Here is a 21,508-nt window from a genome sequence, read left to right as displayed (position 1 = left end):
GGTATTATCAGCTCTTGCAAGCTGTCATGGCATCTCAGTCCACCACTATACTTGACCACCTTGACAGTAAGATAGTCACGGTACTGAAGAATGTGCCTCAGCAGTTGACAGCATACACGACAATGCGGTGCTAGAGTACTTCAGTTTTTATATAGATCCATTTTTGGACAACATGTTCCAAAGACTCTGGGTGCGTTGTCGAGGTCCTGTGTAGCGTCCTGTTCGTTATTCTACATGCGGAGACACATAAAAACTGTATTTCACACGTTTTCTTTCTGTTTTTTGGTCTCATCATACTTCTGACTGGTTTGATGTGTCCCACTACGAGTTTCGTTCCTGTTCTTTACTCTACATCCCAGAGTAGCACCTACACCCAAAAACCAATGTCCTCAATTACTGGTTGGACTTATACCAACACTTGCCTTCTGCTACACTTTTTACCCTCTACAGCTGTCTCTAATACTATGGAATTCACTCCCAGATGTTTTACCACATCTCCTACTGTCTTGACCTTTCTTCTAGTCTGTGTTTTCCACATATTATTCCTTTCCTCGCCGGTGCTACGAAGAACGGGCTCATTTCTTATCAGTTCACTGAATTTTCAGCATCCTTCCATACTTTTTTCTGCAATTTTCTCGCACTTCATGACTCACTTCAAAAAATTGCTGTAGATACTTTGGAACTTCGTCTGCAAGATAACGCCTCTGTTTCACACGTGAAGACGTCGTTCAGTGACGAATCCCGTCTCTGCCTGTCCTAGGCTGCTTCTTATATCCTCCTTGATTTGCCCGTAATTTTGCTTCCAAGCAGCATAGTTACTACACTTCATCTACTACGTGGACCCAAATTTTAACAGAAAGTTTGTCGCTTATCTCATTTCTGCAACTTCTCATTACTTTCGGCTTTCTTTGTTTAGGTTAGTTAGGTTTAAGTAGTTCTAAGTTCTAGGGGACTGATGACCACAGCAGTTAAGTCCCATAGTTCTCAGAGCCATTCGAAGCAGCCATTCAAGTGATATGACGCTATAAACAATACGTGAAAGAAATACCGCATCGTGCATGAACTTTTAATACATTTATTCTTTACTGCTAAGAGATTTCTACAGTCGAGTCAACTTAAGGAAATCCCTGATAGATGATGGCGCTTTTGACAGCTTTCAACTGCGATGCGCAAACCGTTGTAGGCGAAAACAATAGCCGTCGCTACGAACAGGCGTTGCCATAAAGATGTTCACAAAATAGCGTTGTAAACACGCGAGGCATCTGCACTCAACATACGGAAACTTTTCGGGATCACCATTCTTTATTTGGATACCACGCTGCCGGCCGGGGTGGCCGAGCGGTTCTAGGCGCTACAGTCTGGAACCGCGCGATCGCTACGGTCGCAGGTTCGAATCCTGCCTCGGGCATGGATGTGTGTGATGTCCTTAGGTTAGTTAGATTTAAGTAGTACTAAGTTCTAGGGGACTGATGACCTCAGTAGTTAAGTCCCATAGTGCTCAGAGCCATTTGAATCATTTTTGATACCACACTCCTACATTCGTACATTATACAACCGTTTCAAAGATGTTTTCACGAATACACGGCAATGAAATTTTTCGATTCTTTACTGCAAACCCAATTCATTTTTTTTATGGTTTCTAATAGAAAAGTGGCAAAATGAATACTCGGGCAGTGCTGGGTTTGTCAGCTAGTACTATATATTACTCGTCTTTCCCTATGAGTTACACCTGTTTTCTTGAGAATTTCCAACATCTTGCTCCATTTTACGTTGCCGAATGCTTTTTCTAAGTCGTCATCTCCTATGAAAGTTTCTTGGTGGTCCTCAGGCCTTACCTCCATTGTCAAGCGCATCAGAACTGCCTCTCTGGTACCTTTATGTTTCCTCAGGCCAAACTGATCGTCATCTAATACATCTTCATTGACTGTTTGCTACTTCAAATTATTAACCTCAACCCCTTGGAAGACCGTAACTGTACTGCCTGCGCTGTCGTTCGCCAGAGCTCAGGTATTGCTGGGCTGTTTTGAGTCTCTTCCATTGCTTCGACATCTGTGTGCCTGAGTGCGTGTCTGTGCTTTTTGAGTACTGAGGAAATATCTCTCTGTCTATTGCGGACACTTGTACTGTCGCATCCCGACAGAAGTCCTATCAGTGTGGTCCGCGTAGTGCAATCAGCACACTGACGACAATATTTTTATCATGGACTGAGGTCTGCTAAGTCAACTTTAACAGGGTGAAACGGAGACAATCTCCTAGAATACTTAGCACAGGTGATTCTGGACCGGAGAGGACAATTTGTGAATCGTAGGAAGTGTATAAAGTTGCAAACACTTAAGAATTCAATTCGAGAACAATTTTTTCCCAGCAGTTTAACCTTATTGAGAGAGGTGTTTCACAGTGGCTGTATATTTTTGCAAATCAGTGAGTACGCCCTATCACTTTATAGGTTTGGCCTTTCTAGCAACTTCCAGATCCTGAGTTCTACGTTTCGCTAACAGAGACGAGCGCTTTGCTTGCAACTTGTTTTGATGTCACACAGCGTAGTCTAACAGACAGAAAAATGTTAAACACTAGTCATTCTTTCTAGAGACAAACTTTATAGAGTTTATTGTACTCTGGCAGGCAGAAAACTCGAGATGATAACTGTTCAAAATGGTTCAAATGGCTCTGAGCACTATGGGACTCAACTGCTGTGGTCATCAGTCCCCTAGAACTTAGAACTACTTAAACCTAACTAACCTAAGGACATCACACACATCCATGCCCGAGGCAGGATTCGAACCTGCGACCGTAACAGTCGCACGGTTCCTGACTGCGCGCCTAGAACCGCGAGACCACCGCGGCCGGCTGATAACTGTTTGGCCTCTCTGTGTTGACACGGTTAATGTCCGTCTACTTTCTGCCGGCTGTATGTTACACACATCGTGCGTCTTCCTACATTATTAAAGTTTGATACGACTCAAAGCACCAGTGATAGTCGGTGCATTCCCTGTTCTAATAGCATATGGAGGCAAAAAAATCCAGTACCTGCGTGTGTTCACATCTCCTATCAACCTCTCTTATCCTCTTTGTTGGGCAACATACACGATGAAGATAGTAGAATTTTAATTCCTGTTAGCTCCGGGGTATATAGCATTGTTGATTGTAATGATGCATAAGGAGCAGTGATATATTGTGAATAGACCCCAGCTGTTTACAAATGTAGGTAACCAGTTTCTTTGAAAAAATACCAATGCAATCAAGTAAATATTAAACTGTCAGCAGAAGATAAACTGCAGCTATTGAATGTAACTGAGAGAGCAGTAATTTTCTAAAAAATTAGTGGGTTCCTTGTAATTTACCATGTGGCAGTCAGCTGGTGTAAGCAAAAGTAGTATTAAGCAATCTAGTGCTAGCTGACTGTTTACGGAGTCTACACATCAAGTTTACACCGATGAGCCTAAACATTATGACCACCTGATTAATAGCTTGTTTGCCCGTCTTTGGAGCGGAATACATAATTGATTCTGCGTCTCAGGAATCCGACAGTTTGTTGGTAGGTTTGTAGAGGTATGTTGCTTTAGACATCTACGCACAGGTCATGTCATTCGCGTAAGTAATGAGCCACTGATTTGTGTATACGGTGATGGCGCCAGATAGCGACCCACATGGGTTCCATAGGATTTGCATCAGCGAATTTCGTCGCCGAGACATCAGCGTGAATTCACTGTAATGCTCCTCAGACCATTACAGCACGTTTCAGGCTCCGAGAAACGGACAGTTACACCGCTGGAAGATGACGTCCCCGTCGGGGAAGACATCACGCACGAAGGGATGCAGGTGGTTCGCAGCTGTCAGCGTGTCTTCGATTACTGCAAGAGTGCATGAGAACGTCTCCCGTAGCATAATACTGCTCCCATCAGCCTGCGTCCGTGGCGCGCTGCTCGTTTCGAGCCACCGTTCACCTCGATGACTGCGTTGGTGGAGATGACCATCAACATAGTGTAGTAAAAATGTGATTCACTCGGAGAGCCGACACGTTTCCATTGATCGACGATCGAATTCCGATAGTCCCGTGTCCACTGCAGTCGTAATCGACGATGCCGTTGGATCAGCATGTGAACACGTAGGGGTGGTCTGCTGCGGAGTTCCATACCCAACAATGTACGATGAATGATGTGGTCTTAAACACTTGTGCGTTCACCAGGATTGTGCTCTTTCAGCAGAGATGCTACAGATCATCATGTGTCCTACTTTGCAGAGCAGACAAACCTCCGAAAACCACGTTCTATGAAGAGTCGTGCATGTCCAACCATTTAGCGTGTAATTGTAGTTTCATTGTCCTTCTACCTGTTTCCGTAGATGCTCACGACAGTAGCACGTGAACATTCGATCATCTTCACCGTTTTTGAGAAACTCGTTCACAGGCTCTGCGTAACAATAACCTGACCTTTGTCAAAGTCGCCCTTTGTCAAAGTCGCTCACTTCAATGGATTTGTCCATTTACAGCCCACATCTTCGCTAGGGTGACTCCCCGTCCGTGTTTGCTCCGCTTACATAGTTTTGTTACCGCATCACCTGCCCACAACGCTAGCCGGTGGCATTCAGCGTCGCGTTGGGCAGTGGTCATAACGTTTTGGCTTGTCAGTGTGTATGGTTCGATTCGTTTGGCTTCTGTTGAGATATAATTTGACTCATCAAACTGAAGGTTCACCTTTTTAGTGGAATCCATAGAACACAAAGCATCAATTAATTGCCTGTTAATAATTTCTTTTGGCCCAATGGCCAGATTAAGGCGACTCCCAGCATTGTTCAGCATGATGGTGTTGGTGGTCCAGATGTTTTTGTGTATGGAGACATAATGTTGAGCGAGCGTACTGATCTCCAAATTTGAGAACACGATACGCTCCCCACTCAGCATTATTGTGACAATGTACTCCTTCCCCAAGTGCGCTTTTGCAGGGATGCATTCGGCCCTGACTTCATTTTTGCTGATGGGAGAATGCAACCGCGTCGAAGAGCGATGATGGAGGTGATCACACACCCTATTGAGACCCATATTCCCGTCTTTTGTAATATCCAGGGAACCATCATAAATCACGATGACTTCAGTGTAATTATTATCTTTGAATCACGGTGTTATTTCTGTTCGTCTCACTGCGTTTTTATTTCAGTTACTGTCTGTACTGTATTTTAGCAGTTCTTCTTATGTATGTCCAAATGTCATTGAGTTATGTTACTTGGAAGCGACATCAGGCGAAAATTGCTTTGGTCCGTAAGTTTTGTACTCCAAAGTATTTGGAGTCTTAGCTGTCTCATCGTGTATGCTTGAGAGCAAAAATACACTGAAGCGCCAAAGAAACTGGTATAGGCAAGCGTATTCAAATACAGAGACATGTTAACAGGCAGAATACGGCGCTGCGATCGGTAGTACCTATATTAGACAACAAGTGTCTGGCTCAGTTGTCAGATCGGCTACTGCTGCTACGATGGCAGGTTATCAAGAATTAAGTAAGAATGAATGTGGTGTTATAGTCGGCGCACGAGCGATGGGACACAGCATCTCCGACGTAGCGATGAAGTGGGGATTTTCCTTACCACCATTTCACGAGTGTACCGTGAATATCAGGAATCTGGTGGAGGCTCTGTAATGGTATGGGTCACGTGCGGTTGGAGTGACGTGGGACCCCTGATACGGCTAGAAACGACCCTGACAGGTGATACGTCCGTAAGCATCCTGTCTGTTTCCATTCATGTCCTTGTGCATTCCGACGGACTTGGGCAATTCCAGCAGGACAATGCGACGTCCCATACGTCCAGAATTTCTACAGGGTGGCTCCAGGATCACTCTTCTGAGGTTAAACACTTCCGCTGGCCAAGAAACTCCCCAGACATGAACATTATTGAGCATATCTGGGATGCCTTTCAACGTGCTGTTCAGAAGAGATCTCAGCCCTATTGTACTTTTATAGATTTATGGACAACCCTGCAGAATTCATGGTGTCAGTTCCCTCCAGCACTACTTCAGTCATCAGTCGAGTTCACACCACGTCGTGTTGCGGCACTTCTGCGTGCTCAAGGGCGCCGTACACATATTAGGCAGCTGTACCAGTTTCTTTGGCTCTTCAGTGTATATTCTGACGTCACACAAGCATCCGTGTAACCTAGCGATGACGATCGACAGCAGGATAATTACTTTCCGGAGGATCTTCCTCCTTGAACCTGATCGCTAAGATTCCTTCAGTGGGCGAGAGATTTGTTGGTGGTGGGTACTTTTTTGTGGCATTTTGACTCAAACAACTGTTACAGTAAAAGGCATAAATTTTACATTGGCCCAACATTAACTTGGTGACGTCCAGGCTAAAGATTTTATTTTTAAACATCTTACACAAACATTATATTACAAATTATATATGAAATTTTAAATAAAATACATTGTTATGCAGAATTGAGAATGCCTTCAGTGCGTTAACAATCTATATCGACAGTATTATTACTAACCGTCTCGCAAGTGCGAGAAGATTAATTTACAGAAAGACAAAGGAAAAAAAACAAAGATTCACACATTTTATTTAATCTGGTTTGTTGCACGGTTACACAAACAGTAATAACCTATAACTACTATCACACGGACACTCCTGTTGCCTTTGACACTGATATGACAGTTTGATTGCACCTCACACAAATATTAAATACATAATCAATTGTTACGCTGTGCGGAGAGAGACGCACAGCGCGGACGCCGCATGTTGTGCTGAAGCACCGCCCGCCAGCACTTCGGCCACAACCTCGTCCACCGAGTGTTGCTCAGGCTACGAACCTCTGCGGTAAAACACATTCCAGGCTCTGTTACAGAGAAATTACAACACCACAGTGGCAGAACAGTAAGGGTGCTGAGGGAAATTCCAGCTGGGCTCTGGGCTAGCTCCAGTTTGACATCGTCCCGCTCTCGCTTGCTACCTAATTCCGGATGGGGCCGTGGACATTGGGGCAGCAACGTTACTGAGATTCTTAAGCAGAAAAAGCTGCGCTCTATAGAGCAACCGTCCTTTGTCAGTGCGCTAGAGGAAACATAAGGACTGTGAAGACGGCCACGTGTTTACATTGAATCAGTGAACGCCTCGAAAAGGCATTCCGGCAGGAACTGCTAAGGAATGTGTGACGACTACGACAGGTGAGCATTAATCCGATCTCGTACGTTACCACCCAACTATAAACTTGCCATCTTCAGAGAAGAAAAAGTTTGGACCGATGGTGACGAACAGTTACCAGTCACGATACATGCACGAGCACCTCACGCTTTTCGACGACAGAGGACATCAAACAAACTGAATAACAAAATAAATCCACCCACCTTGAATCAATTTCGCAGAATGAAATAAACAATCTTTCTTCCTTCAATGATGTTAACCGACTCTGTGGATAGCTCCTCGTAGAAGGAAAGTCGTCTCCTGGTCGTGATACGGGCTGCTGATTCCAGTCTAAGGAAACGCAAGAATCAGTGTGACAATCTCCGTTCAAGCCCCTCGCCTTAGCAATCAGAATATTTAGACGAATCTGGACGACCACAAAACAACTAACGCCGTGGTGGGAGCGCTCAAAAAGTCTTATAGCAACTGCCTCGTCATCGTTTGACTGTGATCTAAAACGAACAACGGTATCCTTAAAAGCTTAAACTCCCCTTTATTTTCCGATAAAAGTCGTAGGTCAGTTACCAGACTGTTGTAATGTGAACAGTTGATATAGGTGATTAAGCTCGAGCAGAACCTCACTGTGTGAATTAATTGTGTCAGAGCGTGACACAGAACGAGCCAAAAATTACTGCAGGACCAGCAAACTTGCCCTCTCTTGTTGAAGATCACGAGAGGCGAAATGATGATGCCATAGGTGTTTGAAGGACGCTGAAAAGAAAATGATAAAGTTAGTAAAGAAGCAGCAGTAGCAGAGAGAGTGCCGTGTAATGACGATAAGACAACAAAGTTCGAAAGAAGGGTGAACAGATGAGCAGACATCAACTTTCATAAATAGTAGGGCAAGTAGGCAAGTTGTTAATAACAGTGTGCCAGTCGGCACATAATCACCAGCGTCATCCCAGAAGTTGGAAACATGACGTTCATGGCGTTGGTACGAAAAACGGCTCTTCGCGCGATGCCAAGAGGAAATTCTTTTTTTGGTTTACGACAGATTCCGTAGTGTCTCACCGTTGTGTAGTTTCGTGTTCCCTTCGCTGAAGATGAAAACATGAAGCTATTTACAAATAGACTAACTGTATTGTACGTAAACGTGCGACTGTCAAAATTGTCTGGAAGTTGCTTTCTGGTGTTATGCGGTATGTTTCTTTGGCCACTTCTAGAGCAGGAGCGGATGCAGAATCTATAGGTAGGCTTGTGTTACAGATCGCCCTAAACAGACAATGTATATGGCCAGCAAATATTTTCCGTTAACAATAACTACAAAAGTTAGCGTCGCTTGTAGTCACTTTTTGTCACGCGGGTGGACAGTAGAAGAAACCTAAAGACTGATTAGCGTGTAAGTACTTAGTGAGCATTGCTTCAGCAAAGCCATGGAATAGACATGACTCATTCCGATGACAGGGAAACCGCCATTGTAATAGACGCTTTACAAAATCTTCTAAACGAGCTCACAGTGTGAGAGAGAGTAAAAGATGCAATAGGTTTGCTTTGGAGTCTTGAGAGGTGACATTTTGACAAAAGCAAGGTGTGGCGAATAGAAATAATGAAATGAAGAAGAGCCTTTTTGCGTAATTGGTGAGAACAGTGGCGCAAAGTTCTGCCAACAGGTGGTAATGAGTCGTTGCGTGCCAAGTTCCACGTATGTTAGGAACTCTACGTTTGAAATACATCATTTCTATGACGTGATTCCAACAGCACTCAACGTCCTTGGAGGGACAAGTATTTCCTATATAGCTTTCTCATGTTTTACTTGGTATCCTTGTCTTTAGCACTTATGGTGTACTGTGCTTTCGAGGGCTGTGAAGTCGCCGTACCCAGACTTCCTGTTCACCATTAACACAGTCATCATGGTAAGGCAGTAGCATACACAGCTCAAGAAAGAGACGCACGTATACGTGGTGATCGGTAAAAAGCAAAGTAATTCCTATGAACTTGCGTTTTTAAGAGAAACGTCTGAGACAAATTGAAACCCATACTCCGTTTTCGTCATCTGTATATTAAGGGCTGTGTTCTTACAGTTGAGCCATCTAAGCATATTTCGTGGAAGAGTTTCAACTTGTAACTTCATACTTCGTCAGATCCTTCTTTCCATAATTTCAACAGTGTTTTCCCATATGAATGACGCATAGAAAAACTGGCTGTAAAATATTTAGCATATTTTCAACATCTTTCTCATAAATAGTAGGCTTCAACAATACTAAGTAACTAAACAATCTGGCAAAATATATTTGCATTCATGAAGACTGAGAAGAGCAAGATTTTTTTCCTTCCGGCCGATTGTTGTTCCTCATTCTGCAACCTATACTATACTAGATTAATGGAATAGATAGAAAAGGTTAGGAGAGTACCTGTGCTGTTCGTCAGGAACTTGTTTAATGATTCCAAGAATGTCACATGCACGCTGAGTAGATCCAGGGAGTGATGCTATGAGAAAGTCCCTATGCATCATGGAAATGCTCACCCTCGAAGTTCTGTGAACGTATGTTGCAAGACGAGATAAGAAATATAGTCCTTCGTCATACATATATCTCGCATAGTGAGCTCAGTAGCTCGGTACGGGCTTTTGTTGAAGTTTCGAGAACATACCTTCACTGAAGAGTCAAGCAGTATATTGCTCCCTCCTACGTATATCTCGCGAAGAGACCATGAGGATAAAATCAGAGAGATTAGAGCCCACACAGAAGCATACCAGCAATCCTTCTTTCCACGAACAATACGAGACTGGAATAGAAGGGAGAACCGATAGAGGTACTCAAGGTACCCTCCGCCACACACCGTCAGGTGGCTTGCGGAGTATGGATGTAGATGTAGATGATGATAAATCAGACACATAGAGATTGTAGAGAATCCGCATCCGGAATAGGGGAGGAAATAACTAACGCCTTTTTCCTAATAGTCACAAGCGTTAATAATGATGCAACGAATTATCTGATATCGGATGGCCAGATTTCCTGCAATACATATACTAATGGATCGAAAAAAGGTGAGGGAAGTGGTTGAGATTATTACAACTCTGCTTGGCAGACAGCGAAAAAATTTTCGGAACCATAATTAAGCAGTGTATATACTGCAGATATAAATACTATTAAAGGAGCTGTTATATTTGGTTCTCAAAATGGAGCAAAACACTAATTGTTACCAACTTTAGGAGCGCTTTCAAGCAGTTAAGGTATCGTAAGTGGGAATCTCATTTCAACAGCTACATTATGATGTGTGGAATTAATAATGAGAGAAACAGTTGGCATAAGACGGTTAAATGGACGCTCAGTAATTTGGCCCAATGACTTAGTAGTGGACCTTGAAAGGCAGGGAAACGCTACTATAGAACTTCCTTATTCCTACTTTCTCACAAATTTCAAGAAAAGAGGCATATCAACAATGGGAACCGTAGTGCCAAAGACTTCAGCGGGAGGAAAGGGTTTTGCAGCGCGTATCATCATCAAAACGACGGTGCAGCCAAAGAATCTTCCGATGAAACCTGTTACACAACTTATTCGCATATTGTAGTAGTGAGGCATGTTTCCGTGCGCACCTTCACGGGATTGCGGTGATAAACTCTCACAGATGCAATGATCATGCAGACGACGACAGAGCTCAGATCCACGTTATGTTGAGATGTACTAAATAAGCTCTATACCAAGATATAGCGAGGAAACCTCGCAAAAAATCAGATTCTCTTGCCAAAAAAGATTAAAACGTTAATGAGAGGGAAAATAATGAAATTAGCAGCGTAATATCGTATTACGTGTAAGAAGCGGACGTACATCTCTGACGTTTCAAATACTGACGTTTGTGAATTTATGCGTGTATAAAATAATTGTGTACTCGAATTTAACTGTCTTAAGTAAAAGGCTGTGTTGTTTCCAGCAACGAGTCACTAAAATTAAGAAAAACTGCGTAGATACACTTGTACTCTTTATCTGTTCAGTGAGATGCGGAGCGCAGACGGAGGTGTAACAGTGCAGGCCGCCCCGATGTGGCCACTATGGCTTATTTTGAAGCACACGTAAGTCTGATAGCAAGTCGAGAGCGTAACACCCGAAATGTTTTAGAATGGGGAGTAGGAGAAGGGTTGCAAGGAAGCAGTAGGCACGTGGAAGAGGAAAGGTAATGGGCTTTCTGCGTGGAGTGTGACAACGAATCCTCTGGCCCGGACGCGAGGAATTTGTGGCTTACAGGAGCACAGCTCGGGCGCGAGCACACGTCTGCGGTAAGTTGACGCTGGCGTCCCGATCCGATGGCGCCGGTGGGCTGGCGATGGCGCGCCGTCAGCTGCGCGGTCGTCCCAGGCCCAGTGGCAGAGGCGTGGGCGGCGGCGGCGGCGGCAGCGGGGGCGGGGGCGGGGGCGGCGGTGGCGCTCAGTTCCACCAGCGTCACTGCAGGCGCGGCCAGTACTGCGCCGCCACGTCCGCCTGCTGGCCCGGCCCGGGGACCGCGATGGGCACCGACACCCCGGGCGAGATGAGGCCTGCAGACACACACCGCAGGAGCTGCTCGTCACAGGAGAACGACAGAGCACGGCTGCTGTCAGATAACGGGAGGGCTGCAAGTAGCAGTACATGGTGACTCAAAAAGAAAGAAGAGGTTTAAGTACACTACTGGCCATTAAAACTGCTACACCAAGAAGAAATGCAGATGATAAACGGCTATTCATTGGACAAATATATTATACTATAACTGACATGTCATTACATTTTCACGCAGTTTGGGTGCATAGATCCTGAGAAATCAGTACCCAGAACAACCACCTCTGGCCGTAATAACGGCCTCGATACGCCTGGGCATTGAGTCAAACAGAGCTTGGATGGCGTGTACAGGTACAGCTGCCCATGCAGCTTCAACACGATACCACAGTTCACCAAGAGTAGTGACTGGCGTATTGTGACGAGCCAGTTGCTCGGCCACCATTGACCAGACGTTTTCAATTGGTGATCTGGAGAATGTGCTGGCCAGGGCAGCAGTCGAACATTTTCTGTATCCAGAAAGGCCCGTACAGGACCTGCAACATGCGGTCGTGCATTATCCTGCCGAAATGTAGGGTTTCGCAGGGATCGAATGGACGGTAGAGCCACGGGTCGTAACACATCTGAAATGTAACGTCCACTGTTGGAAGTGCCGTCAATGCGAACAAGAGGTGACCGAGACGTGTAACTAATGGCACCCCATACCGTCATGCCGGGTGATACGCCAGTATGGCGATGACGAATACAAGCTTCCAATGTGCGTTCACCGCGATGTCGCCAAACACGGATGCGACCATCATGATGCTGTAAACAGAACCTGGATTCATCCGAAAAAATGAAGTTTTGCCATTCGTGCACCCAGGTTCGTCGTTGAGTACGCCATCGCAGGCGCTCCTGTCTGTGATGCAGCGTCAAGGGTAACCGCAGCCACGGTCTCCGAGCTGATAGTCCATGCTGCTGCAAACGCCGTCGAACTGTTCGTGCAGATGGTGGTTGTCCTGCAAACGTTCCCATCTGTTGACTTAGGGATCGAGACGTGGGTGCACGATCCGTTACAGCCATGTGGATAAGATGCCTGTCACCTCGACTGCTAGTGATACGAGGCCGCTGGGGTCCAGAACCCACCGATTCCATATTCTGCTAACAGTCATTGGATCTCGACCAACGCGAGCAGCAATGTCGCAATATGATAAACCGCAATCGCGATAGGCTACAATCCGACCTTTATCAAAGTCGGAAACGTGATGGTACGCATTTCTCCACCTTACACGAGGCATCACAACAACGTTTCACCAGGCAACGCCGGTCAGCTGCTGTTTCTGTATGAGAAATCGGTTGGAAACTTTCCTCATGTCAGCACGTTGTAGGTGTCGCCACCGGCGCCAACCTTGTGTGAATGCTCTGAAAAGCTAATCATTTGCATATCACGGCATCTTCTTCCTGTCGGTTAAATTTCGCGTCTGTAGCAGGTCATCTTCGTGGTGTAGCAATTTTAATGGCCAGTAGTGTAGTTTTTTACAGCCAAAACTATGTAAGACGGAAACACATTGCACATGTCACTGCATACAGGAAAGTTCAAAGTTTCGTGTTCGCATAGACACTATACCGTATTCTCAATATGAGCACCATGCCGCAGAAGTAGTGTCTATGTGCTAATTGTTTGAATAGAATGGGCATAGAAAGATGGGTCGACAGAGAAATGTGACAGAACGGCAGACTGGAGCTGTCGTGTTTGGGAGTGCCCATGATCACTCCTTGGATAAGGTTGTCTGATGTCTTGGTGTAACACATGAAGTGTCTACATATCTAGAAGGAATGGTTTACCCCTCGCAGCTATGTAACAGGGCCCAAGAGTAGTGATCATAAAGAGACTCTAGCCGAACGTATTGGAATTTAATGTCACGCCTTGCCTGTGGTAATCGACTTCAAACCCGATTGTAACTACTGCTCTCAGTGATTCAAAATCATCTTGAAGCAGTTTTCTAGGGAATGTTGCGAGTCTGGTATTGTTCACAGCGCAACATAAAATTACGCTTCTTCCATTAGGCGAGGAACACAGGAATTAGACAGAAGCTAGCTGGAGGCGTGTAGTGTAGTCCTACGAGTCCCGATGTTACCTATCTGCCAATACAAGGCGTTGAAACCGAATTTTGTGGAGATTGTACTTCAGGCTGATGAAACTTATGTGATGTTTTTGGAGTGTTTTCTTTACCAGGACTTGAGTCCAGTTATTTACGCCAACGTGAACATGAAACAGGTTTTTTATTTTAACTTTATTGGCTACTAGAGTTACCCTCTCTGCTACATCAGCATAATGAGTATGCTGTGGACACTCTTATCTTCCAAGATGACAACAGTCATGTGGACAGAGCTGTACGCATCGTTGATGATATGACGAACACTCGGGCACCTCGAGTGTCCGGATCTTAATCTTACACAAAATGTCTGAGACTATTTGGAGCCGGGCGGTGTGGCCGAGCGCTTCTAGGCGCTTCAGTTTGGAACCGCGCGACCGCTACGGTCGCAGGTTCGAATCCTGCCTCGGGCATGGATGTGTGTGATGTTCTTAGGTTAGTTTGGTTTAAGTAGTTCTAAGCTCTAGGGGACTGATGACCTCAGATGTTAAGTCCCATGGTGCTCAGAGCCATTTGAACCATTTGAGCCACTATTTGGAACAGCGGGTGAAACGTAGCAGTCAACACCCCCTTCATTTCGTAGCTCTGCCGTATCTAATCATCAATGAGTGCATTCAGCTGGATAGACGTGCCCAAAGGAGGTTTTACACACTTTTCTTCACCATTATCAAGGGTAGATGCAATGTTAAACAGTATTAGCATGCTGTCTCACGGAAATGACTAATTTTTGTCTTGTTTAGCGTTAAATAGAAATAAAACGTGGGCGATAAACGGGACAGACAATGAGAAAACAGAAGCTTTTATATGTGTCGTTACATAAGAATACTGGAGATTAAATGGATAGATAAGGTAACTGATGAAGTTTCTAGGATATATCTTGAGACACTAAATTGGTAATGGAATGAAATAAGTGGGGGTGCGTAAAGAGCGTAGACGAAGATCAAAGCTTGACTACAGTAAACAGTTTCAAGGAATACAGGTTCGGTAGTTATGTATTGCTTTAGTGACTTGCACGGGATAGACTACTGTGAGACCTGCATAAGAGAGAGAAACACTGAAACGGTAGTCTGTTTCATTCCACACACAAATCAACAGGTTTGCCTTTATTGAAGCGACAGCTTCGACAGTTAGATTTCTCAGTTCGTTAAGTTGTAGCTGGCATAGATGGGACAAAGGCTGTCTTTTATGTACCCCAACAGACAAAAATCGCAAGATGTGAGGTCCGGTGACCTGGGATCTTATTGTCCACCTCTTCCAGTCCAACGTTGTCAGATGGTGATGTACGATAACGCCGCACCTCAAGGCGAAAGTGAAGCGGGGCGCCATCATGCACAAAAATGAAGTCATTGGAATCTTCGTGAAGTTGAAGAAGCAATCAGTTTTGTAGCATGCCCAGGTATTACATTCCTGTCACAGTCTGCTGCGCAGAAAAGAAAGATCCATAAACTTTTTGAACAGAAACGGCACAAAAAGCAACCAGTTTCGGTTAGTCTCTTCCACAATCCACGACGCCATGATTTTGTGAATCCTAACTTCTTACATTATGTTGGTTTATTTTACCCGATAGATGAAACGTTGATTCATCCAAAAAGATGACTCTAAGCCGTGCTGGCCCCGCCTTATACGTTGGTTTAAACCTTGACGGTTACTCTGCGTTTGATTTCCCACGGTTTATTGCGGTTATGCCGTGGTTCTTCCTCTTCTATGTGTGGCTGCATCGGTGTGTACCGATATTCGCACCTTGTACTATCTTTGGTCTGTTGCTTATAGTTTCCGGCTAGCCGGTGTGCGGCAGTCGGTTGGTTGGTGTGGAGCAGCCAGGAAATCTCCGCGCGGCGCAGTGGGCCGGGCCCACTGGCGGCCCCTACGCGGTGTCGGAGTGTGTGGGAGCTGTTCCGATTGCTACGAGCTTTGTGGCTCACCTACCCAGGATATCAAAGTTGAGTGGTGATTCAGTTACCGAAGCCAGTCTGTTCACATTGTGCCGTTGGTTTTCGTGGTTGGCGAAGGTTTGGCCACCATCCCGTGGAGTTTAACTGTATTTTGGTTATTTGAAGTCCGAGTGCACCAGCGGAATTTTCTGCCTTGCGGCCGTTACCGTTCCGGTTACCTGCCCTGGCCGCCGACGTAAAATTCAGGCAGTGTCCTTTCCTCATCGTGTTGTCGCTGTCCAACACGTGTGTGTAGTTTTGAAAGATTATGCATAGTTGGTTGTGGGCGGCTACGGCTTTTACGTTTTGGCTTTGGAGTTCCTTGTGCACTGGTCGGGTGGAAGGCAAGTCGTCTTGTCGGTGGGTCCGTTGACTGTCTCTTGGTTGGATTGGCGGCGGATCAGATAGAGTTGGGCCGACTATCTGCCTCCCCTAAGCGAGCGTTAATATTTCAAGTGCAGACCGGCCCCCGGAAACTTCTGAGCGCCGCTGGCTGTACTGCCTTTTCTTATTGGTGTTTGAATATGTATTTTAATGGCTCATAGCCGTTGGTTTGAATTTGTATGCTTTTATTTGGGTTTTAAATAATGGGGCTTCAGCCGTTTTAAAATTGAAAGTTCCTAACTTGTCAAGTCTTGCATTGTTTGGGCCTTCAGCCTCATTTAAAATATTTTTTGGATAAGGTTTTGGGCCTTCTGCCTTTTGAAAATTAATTGTAGTTATGTTTTTCAATCATGGGCCTTCAGTCGTTTTAAAAATTAAAGACGTTGTGCCCTTAAGCTATAAGATTTTGTGACATATTCAGTCGATAGTTAAGCTCGGAAATTAGCCTGTAATGTTTAGGCAACTAAATAAAGTTATGTGTTCGAATGTAACTGACAGCCGCTGATTTTTGGCCCCTTTCCACAATTCCAACTACCTGCTCTGTCCTGCGGATTTAATCAGGCGTTTCAGAGTCGACCGGAAAAGATGTCGTCTGCCAGATCCTGGAGAAATGAAATGCAAAAACGATAGCGTTCAGGAAGCCACCCAATAACTCTGTCAATCTGTGCTAAGCCAAATAACTGCTCGCATGAGGGGCAGACGTGACCATCGCGTTATTAACTGGCTCAACTTGCGTAGCTCTTTCTCTCGAATAAATCAGCCAATTTGTCTGAAATTGTAAACATTTGTTTGTCTGTACATGTACATCACATCTGCCAATTTCCGTTCCATTCGGATAATTCCTTCGCGGCGCGTCGTTTTCTGTGTCGTAGAGTATAGTTTGCACTAATCTGTTTCCGCACCGTATATTTGAGCGACTGTTTACTTTATGTTAAGCTTTCTGTGAGCTCTTGGGCTAACATGTGCAGTTGACACATCTTGAATACAATATAACAAACTAAACTCCGCCCGAACAGGCCATGAAGGCCCAATGGTACCGACCGACCGCCGTATCATCCTCAGCGCACGGGTGTCACTGGATTCGGATACAGAGAGCATGTGGTCAGCACACCCCTCTCCCGGTCGTATGTCAGTTTATGAGACCGGAGACGTTACTTCTCATTCGAGTAGCTTCTCAGTTTGCCTCTGAAGTGCTGAGTGCACCCCACTTGCGAACAGCGCTCGGCAGATCGGATGGTCACCCATCCAATTGTTAGCCCAGCTCAATAGCACTTAACCTCGGTGATCTGGCGCGAACCGATGTTGCCACTGCGGCAATATCGTTGGCATATTAACTACAATATGAATGGAAAATTAGATCGCCATTGTGGAAACACCTTCTGGACTCCTGCGACGATGGTGGTGGGGATACGTGTGCAAGATTTCTTTTCCTGTGGAAACGCTGCCTAATGCATACAACCGGAAGCGTGTTGCGAGCCACATAGGTGGGCGGGTACTGACCGGTGTAGTCGTAGCACGGCGGCGCCTTGGAGGCGGAGTGCGCTCCAACGCCCACGCCGACGCCGACCGTCATGGACATGCTGGTGGCGGGCGGCGGCGGCGACTCTCCGTACTGGCCGTGGCCGTTGAGAGCGGCGGCGGCGGCTGCCGCGGCGGCGGCGCAGGCGGCGGCGGCGGCGGGCGACGCCTGGTAGCCGCCCCCGGGGGCGGGCGCTGGCGCCGGCGGCTGCGCCGGGCTGCAGGCGGGCGGCCGAGCGCCGTAGCCCAGCGACAGCGCCTCGTAGCCGTGGCCGGCGGGCGCGGGGGCGGGCGCGGGGGCGGGCCCGCGCGCCTGCAGCACGCACGCGGGGGCGGGCGCGCCACCCTGCGGGGGCGGAGGGCCCTGCGGCGGCGGCGACATGCCGAACGTCGGCATGGCCGCCATGGGGCTGCAACAGCCGCAGCTACTGTCCAAGTCCCTGCTAAACGCCACGTGCGGCTGCCCTGTGCTGAGAACCACCCCGTACTCCAGGAGAACGTGTCCGACACTCACTACCTACACATCACATTATTTTATACATGCAAAAGAAGCAGCACATTTCAAGATTAAGTTCCTTAGAAAAAAGTGGAAATACATTCTAGCAAAGAAAAAGGTTCGTGGCATCTACCATTTTGCCGACTGTGTAGTAGATTCCAGAATGAATCTTTCACTCGGCTGCTTAGTGAAAGATTCATTTTGACAGCAGTGCCTTAGGCCGTCGGCACGCGGACCGCGCATGCGAACGTTGAGCGTGCCGAGTTTCTGACGTCATAGCGTGGAGTAGCACGTTCGGGAGTCTTTCCGAACCTGAAGAGCAAAATCTGGCATATCAGATATTCCGAGCGTGCGTCTGAGCGTTGACCAATCAGATGGAACAACGCCACCTACGTCACACGCACGCCGGCTTCCTTCAGTACAGAGTTGTGAGGCGCCATATTGGCATTCATTTCAAGCCTATACGTATATATGCCGTTTCTGAGCACCAGCAAGTTGAGAATCACTGGAAAACGCGTTGTTAACTGTGTGATCCGTTCCAGTAAAATAATGAGAAACATCATATTCGTGGCAAAAGAATTATTGTAACTTGTGTATTATGAGAGTAGGCTATTTGATGGCAGCGACACACTGAAGATCCACCCAAAAAGCATTGTTCTTGGTACAATTTGTTATAGTTAAATTTCAGTTAGTAACATATCTATGATTAAGGTTTTCAGCATGAGGTAGGATAATGTGGTTAGAGGCAGGGGGTGTGTTGTTGGTGTAGCGTAATGAGTAGCGTCACCATCTTGCGTCGAGCTGTATGGTAGAGCAGTGGTTCGCGTCGTGACACTTCCAAATTTTTTCCCCTAACATTCGCGTTTTTATTAGGTTCTGATACTTTATTATTAGTTTAATATAAGTGTATGCTATAATATTTGATGTTATGTAAATATAATTTCACCTTTTTTTGAGGGGCGACTTTGTTAGATTGGATTAATCTACAGGACAGCTTGCGCTACTTGTATAAAGATATTTTGCTCCTTTTTCTTTTACGCTTCGTAATTCACGTGTTGCAAAGATTCTGCTAGTGGGTAGGAACAGTGACCAAGTAAGACTGGCGTTGGGGTTTTACTAAAATGTGGGAATGATGAAATAATGTTTATCTTATGCGGAGAAGTATTCCAAATTTTTACCGTACTGTTTGTAATGGAACTTTTATAAGCCTGTGTCCTTATTGATCGGACATGGTACTTTCATTTTTGTGGACGATGGAGGAAATGTGCGTTTTAATAGAGCTAACGTGGGAATTTTACGCGCGCCCGTTGAGTAAATAGTATGATTTACGAACTAGAAACATCCCTCAACTGCCGCTGGAGTGCGTTGCGATCGCGTATACCACGTTGAGGCCCACGTACCGTATGCACAAGTCGCATCGTTCCTGAGCGTTCAGCAGCACGTTGAACTCGGCACGCTCTACGTTAACGTTCGACAGCACGGTCCGTGTGCCGACGGCTTTAGGCTGTGGCCAATAGATTCCTCCGCAAAATCGTTCCTTCCACGAGTGCTAGTGCCTCAAGCTATGCGGCACACCTTGCGTGAATTTCCGAAAGTAGGAAAGAGATATCTGTGCAATTGAAGCTTGATGATGGCTGCTCGTAAATCTTGTAGGATGTCTTAATCAGTGAATGGATTTCCCGGGAAAGGCAAGATTCTGGGTTAGAGTAACTGTCTAATATACAGTTTTAATCTCTTCAAAAGCTGCAGTTCTGCTCATCTTTGCTTTGTTTCAACACGATTTTTGAAGGGAAATACAAGGCATGCCGTAAAGATTGCTTAATTTACTACATTACGCATCATTTTAATGTCAGACAGTATGATGTATGTGTTTACTGAAAAACCGATGAGAGTAGAACATACGTTCAGATGATAATTTCCCTTCAGGTTCGAAGATAAGTGTTTATCGTGTCGTCGACAGCGAGATCATCAGAAATTGAGCATAAGCTTGGATTCAGAATGTGTGAGGAAGAAATCATCAGTCAGTTTCGTCTAAAATCATTCATTCTGGCGTCTGCATTTAGAGATGTAGGGAAACTGTGGAAAACGTAAAAGTGTATCACCAGAAAGAGATTTGAGGCGCTACCCTTTCGAATGAGAATCTGGTGTCTTGCCACGATGCCTCTAGGGCCGGTGCTTCAGAATCATCAGTACTGTCAGTTCTTGACGTACGCCGTTCACTCCTTAAACGACCTGTACAAATATGTAATTAATGAAGAAAGCAAAAATTTAGGATCATACCTGGCTATGAAGACTGGGGATAGACGGAACACTTGGATGGAAGTGACTGATTGAACTCGGGGAGGTATAAAGAGCAGAAGTCTTAGATACCATGAACCTACCGGTTGAAACATTGTACCAATTTAGGAGAACAACTATTAGAAATACAGTATACTCTAGGAGAACAGAAGTAAAACGTGAAAAATGGGGGAAAATAGAAAAACAGAAAGAAGTATATTCTGAAATGTATTGCCACAGAAAAATGTTAGAAACTGAGTCAATGGATAAAGACGGAAATGAGGGAATAACACTTAGGGTAAGGGAAGACACAAATCTGTGAAAATGTAGGAGACAGGATGCGACCTTGTGACACGGGACGGGAAGTAAGGACGGAGTTTTAAACGTCCTGTGGGCAGTGATGTCACCAACGACGAAGCGGAAACTCTGACTGTACAGAGGCTGTAAAGGAACTGCGAACGGCCTTACTGAGGTGGCGGCGGCGGGGGCGGGGGGCATAAAGTAACGTTGCTTGCAAAACTCAGGAAACGCAAATGAGGACTGCTGGACGGAGATATGAACCTCTCTATTTTAGAATAGGAGTCTGGTACCTTAATCACTGAGCTACAACCCTTAGTGTGTTGGAAGATATCGAGAAGTACCTGAGATCGGGAAATTAGTAGAAGACATAATGGATCTATATAAATTGCACTCACGCACACTGAGCAGACATAGAATGTGATGAGCAAGGCAACAGTCCGAAAATGAAACCTTTTCTGGAAAAGAAACAGTTCCTCGATACAGCAACAAAACTGGAAAACAATATTTCAACTTCTGTCGCGTCATTTGTCCGGAAAAAGCATAACAGCTCACTGTTACTCTCGTCATTACCTCGTTTGTAACCAAGTAACTAATGAGATAACAATAGTCAGCTTTAAGGTACAGGGGAGAGATTCGAGTACACCATTTACGTATCACTTAATGTCTCTTCTGAACGTAATTCCACTACTTAACAACGGTTAGAGTTGGCCATTGTTACCTCATTAGGTACTTGGCAATAAACGTAATCATCATAGGCCTGGCAGTACTTTAGTATCACTTTTTCATTCATTTCTTGCGGAAAGCAGAACGCACTGATTTAAATATTTGTTAC

General features: G+C 45.5%; 1 protein-coding gene across 1 annotated transcript in view; it reads right to left on the bottom strand.

The window, feature by feature from the left end:
- LOC126199691 (skin secretory protein xP2-like) overlaps positions 1 to 20,874 on the bottom strand; it is a 79,293-nt gene extending 58,419 nt beyond the window's left edge. The window contains exons 1-4 of the mRNA XM_049936618.1: positions 20,845 to 20,874; positions 17,926 to 18,120; positions 17,462 to 17,811; positions 11,349 to 11,640 (exon numbers count right to left, since the gene is read on the bottom strand). Coding sequence (XP_049792575.1) covers positions 11,349 to 11,640; positions 17,462 to 17,811; positions 17,926 to 18,120; positions 20,845 to 20,874 — 867 coding nt within the window. The remainder of the gene's footprint in view (positions 1 to 11,348; positions 11,641 to 17,461; positions 17,812 to 17,925; positions 18,121 to 20,844) is intronic.
- Between the last annotated feature and the right edge of the window lie 634 nt (positions 20,875 to 21,508).

Source organism: Schistocerca nitens, chromosome 8, assembly GCF_023898315.1.
Source record: "Schistocerca nitens isolate TAMUIC-IGC-003100 chromosome 8, iqSchNite1.1, whole genome shotgun sequence".
Lineage (NCBI taxonomy): Eukaryota > Metazoa > Arthropoda > Insecta > Orthoptera > Acrididae > Schistocerca > Schistocerca nitens.
This window is presented reverse-complemented; position numbering and strand designations above follow the sequence as displayed.